The following is a 2871-nucleotide window of genomic DNA, read 5'->3' on the forward strand; positions in this document are numbered from 1 at the left end:
AGTGAAGCACATTTGTGCTTCACCCAAAAACTGAAGCACAAGTTAATTTACTTGGAAGCACGGGTTACTACAATTTGTAAGCACAAGATACAACTGGTTGGAAGCACAGATTTTACCAAAGGAAGTTCATTGAAATCTATCATGGGATCTAGTCTCAAATATCTCAATGTGTGAAACACAACAGAGAAATAAGTTTGTGATTTGGACACATTGTTCAAGAGATAAATATTTTTGAAAAATAGAACTTGGAAAAAGAAAGAAAAACCATGTCTCCCGTCCGTGGGAGGAAATTCTCACCAAAACTCGAAGGTTGCCACAAGTGTCGCACATGCAGTGTCCCACTAGTCACCGTCAGAGAAGATGGGATGACCTCTGTGAAAGGTATCCCTTAATTAGTGATTTTGTCTTATCATACGATTTGGCTAATAAGAGATTATAACGCTCAGTCTCACCCCTCGTGGGCGACCGAACCCTAGCACCTCGAGCCCTCCCTCCCCTGCCACCGCACGAGGACCCCACCGGCCCTGGTGTATGGCCTCCAGTGAAGGTGGGGATGGTGGCGTGGATCTCGTCGGTGGATGGCGTCACAGGAGCTTGCCGTCCCTTCTGGCCGTGTGGGCGGCAGTAGGGTGGCGGATGTCCTCCATGGATGAGGGATGCTCCGGTGGCTCCGCCGGATCTGGATCCTGGCCTCCTCCCCTTGCTACGGCCCGCCCGACCAGATCTGGCTGTTGGGCGTGGGGTGGCGGGAGCTCTGGAACGGGGGAAACCCCTGGTCTACTACGCGTCGACCTCGACGGCGTCGTCGCCCCTACGCCAGTCCACTCCTGTGGGCGCATCGAGCTTCCAATCTCGCCACCCCGCTTCCTCCCTCACACTCCCAGGTGAAAGCCTTGGCATTTTGGGCCGGACAACGGCAGCGTTCCAGCGGCTTGTTCCTCCTTGGAGGCGTCGTCCTAGGGATGGGCAGAGACTGCGGCTGTGGTGTTTGGTGAATGGTGGCGGCAGTGGTGCGTTGCTCTCTAGGCCGCCAGTGACGTGGGAGGCGAGTTGGCTGGTCCGCAATCCTTTAGTGGCTCTTGTCAGGTACCCTCATGGGTTGTTGGCCTGTGTACAACGTCCTCGTGTAGTGGCACGGCATGGACGTAGGGGAGACTGTGTTCTCCTCTCCAACATTAGTCCCTTTGGGTCGACAACAGTGCCAGGTTTCTCTCCATGCGGTTCAGCCTCTCCCGTCCGTGTTCGTTGGCATCTATGGTTGGCCTCTACTCTGCTGCTCTAGCTGCGGTGGGCCCTCCGATGGCTTGACTGTGGTTTCTTAGTGTAGGCGATGTCGTTTGTAGCTGCTACTTGTAACTCCTGGTCTCAAGCGTAATCTGCCTGTGACATTTCAGTTTTTGGTTAAATTTTGGCATTTGTAATCAGTTCCTTTGTATCCTAGCTGGTTGATGACTTCATTAATTTGAAGTCGGGCTTCATGCCTTTTTTGTAAAACAATCTTGGAGAAACGATAAATCCGACTTGAACGAACTTACGAAGTAGGAGTGTTAGTTATACATAGAGCCTTGAGCACATCGGTTAGTCATCACATGACAGGACATACACTGCCCTAATCATATTCGAGTTATTTCGATCATGCGGTTGCTAATTAAAAGAAGCTTACAAAACTACTGCAACAATAGAAGAAACTTAAATCAACATTACAGCACCGGATGCATATCCCCAGCTACTCCAACAGCTAATTCATCCTGAGTTCCTGACCCATTTATTCAAGTCCCACAAGTACGTACATGACGGATGGATGCGTCAGTAGCACTTGTTGGGGTTGCTGGGGCGGAAGAAGAAGTTGCCGACGGAGTAGAGCGCCTGCAGGCCATCGCCGTGCTTGACGAAGGAGTCGAACTTGAGCGGCAGCCCCTCGCCGGCAGCGGGTTCGTTGACGAGGCCGCACGCGGTCGACGACGAGCTCTCCGCGTACACCTTGCACTCGTCGTTGGTGAAGGACGCCATCTGCGCCGACTGGATGACAAAGTAGCCGCCCTGCCCCGATGCCCCTTGCACCTTCTTCAGCCGCCCCGGGCCGTGCCGGCACTGCAGGTACACCTCCACGCCTACATGCACAAACACACACAACGTATATGTTTCATCGATGCCAGAATGAAGGAGCGTGCACATGGGATGCGGAAGTAGTTAAAGAATTCAGAGGTTGGGGTTGTTAGGGCTGACCTTTGAGTGGGGAGGCGTCCATGTTGGCATTGTAGCCGATGTACCTGCAGGTCTTGCACCAGACCATGCCCTGCACGCCGATGGTGAAGTTCACTGGCGCATGAGGCTGGGGCAGGCCAATGGCGGAGGCGCCGGTGCCGAGCAGAGAGAGGAGCGCGGCGGAGAGGGAGAACAGAAGAAGGCACTTGGCTAGCACTAGCCCAGCCATGGTGGTGACCGGTGAGGTGGTCTTTTCCCTGGTAGCTAGCTAGAAAAGTTCACTAGGCAGACAGAAGCAGCTACCTATTGGCTGGGACAAGATCGAGTAGCTAGGATATATTCGTTGCCAAGACAAGAAGCGAGAGGTAGCAGATTTATAGTACTTGTGTGACAGTGTGAGGTACTAGGTAGTACTTGCTGAGCTGCATGACACTGCATGCATGAATAAGATGGTTCGTGGTGTAATCGTTGGATCAAATTTGTTGTTTATTTTATGGGCCAAGTTGTGCATACTTGATATACGAGAGGTTCGTTGGGGAAACATGCATGGTGCTTGGAGCCTTGTTGGAGTGCATCGCAAGATAGCTTAGCTATAGTACTCCTAGTATACTATTAGTACTACTATAGTAGTCGTATTTTCAACACAATTGGTCAGATTAAACGCTT

The 2871-nt window shown here is 51.9% G+C and overlaps 1 protein-coding gene across 1 annotated transcript; it reads right to left on the reverse strand.

The window, feature by feature from the left end:
- Positions 1 to 1600: 1600 nt before the first annotated feature.
- On the reverse strand, positions 1601 to 2560 carry LOC123180049 (non-classical arabinogalactan protein 31). The gene is made up of 2 exons (XM_044592011.1): positions 2227 to 2560; positions 1601 to 2111 (listed from the first exon to the last, which is right to left on the reverse strand). Exons 1-2 carry the CDS (start codon positions 2432 to 2434, stop codon positions 1807 to 1809), a joined length of 513 nt encoding a protein of 170 aa, XP_044447946.1. The 5' UTR covers positions 2435 to 2560; the 3' UTR covers positions 1601 to 1806.
- Between the last annotated feature and the right edge of the window lie 311 nt (positions 2561 to 2871).

The sequence above is a fragment of the Triticum aestivum genome, chromosome 1A, assembly GCF_018294505.1.
Source record: "Triticum aestivum cultivar Chinese Spring chromosome 1A, IWGSC CS RefSeq v2.1, whole genome shotgun sequence".
Classification (NCBI taxonomy): domain Eukaryota; kingdom Viridiplantae; phylum Streptophyta; class Magnoliopsida; order Poales; family Poaceae; genus Triticum; species Triticum aestivum.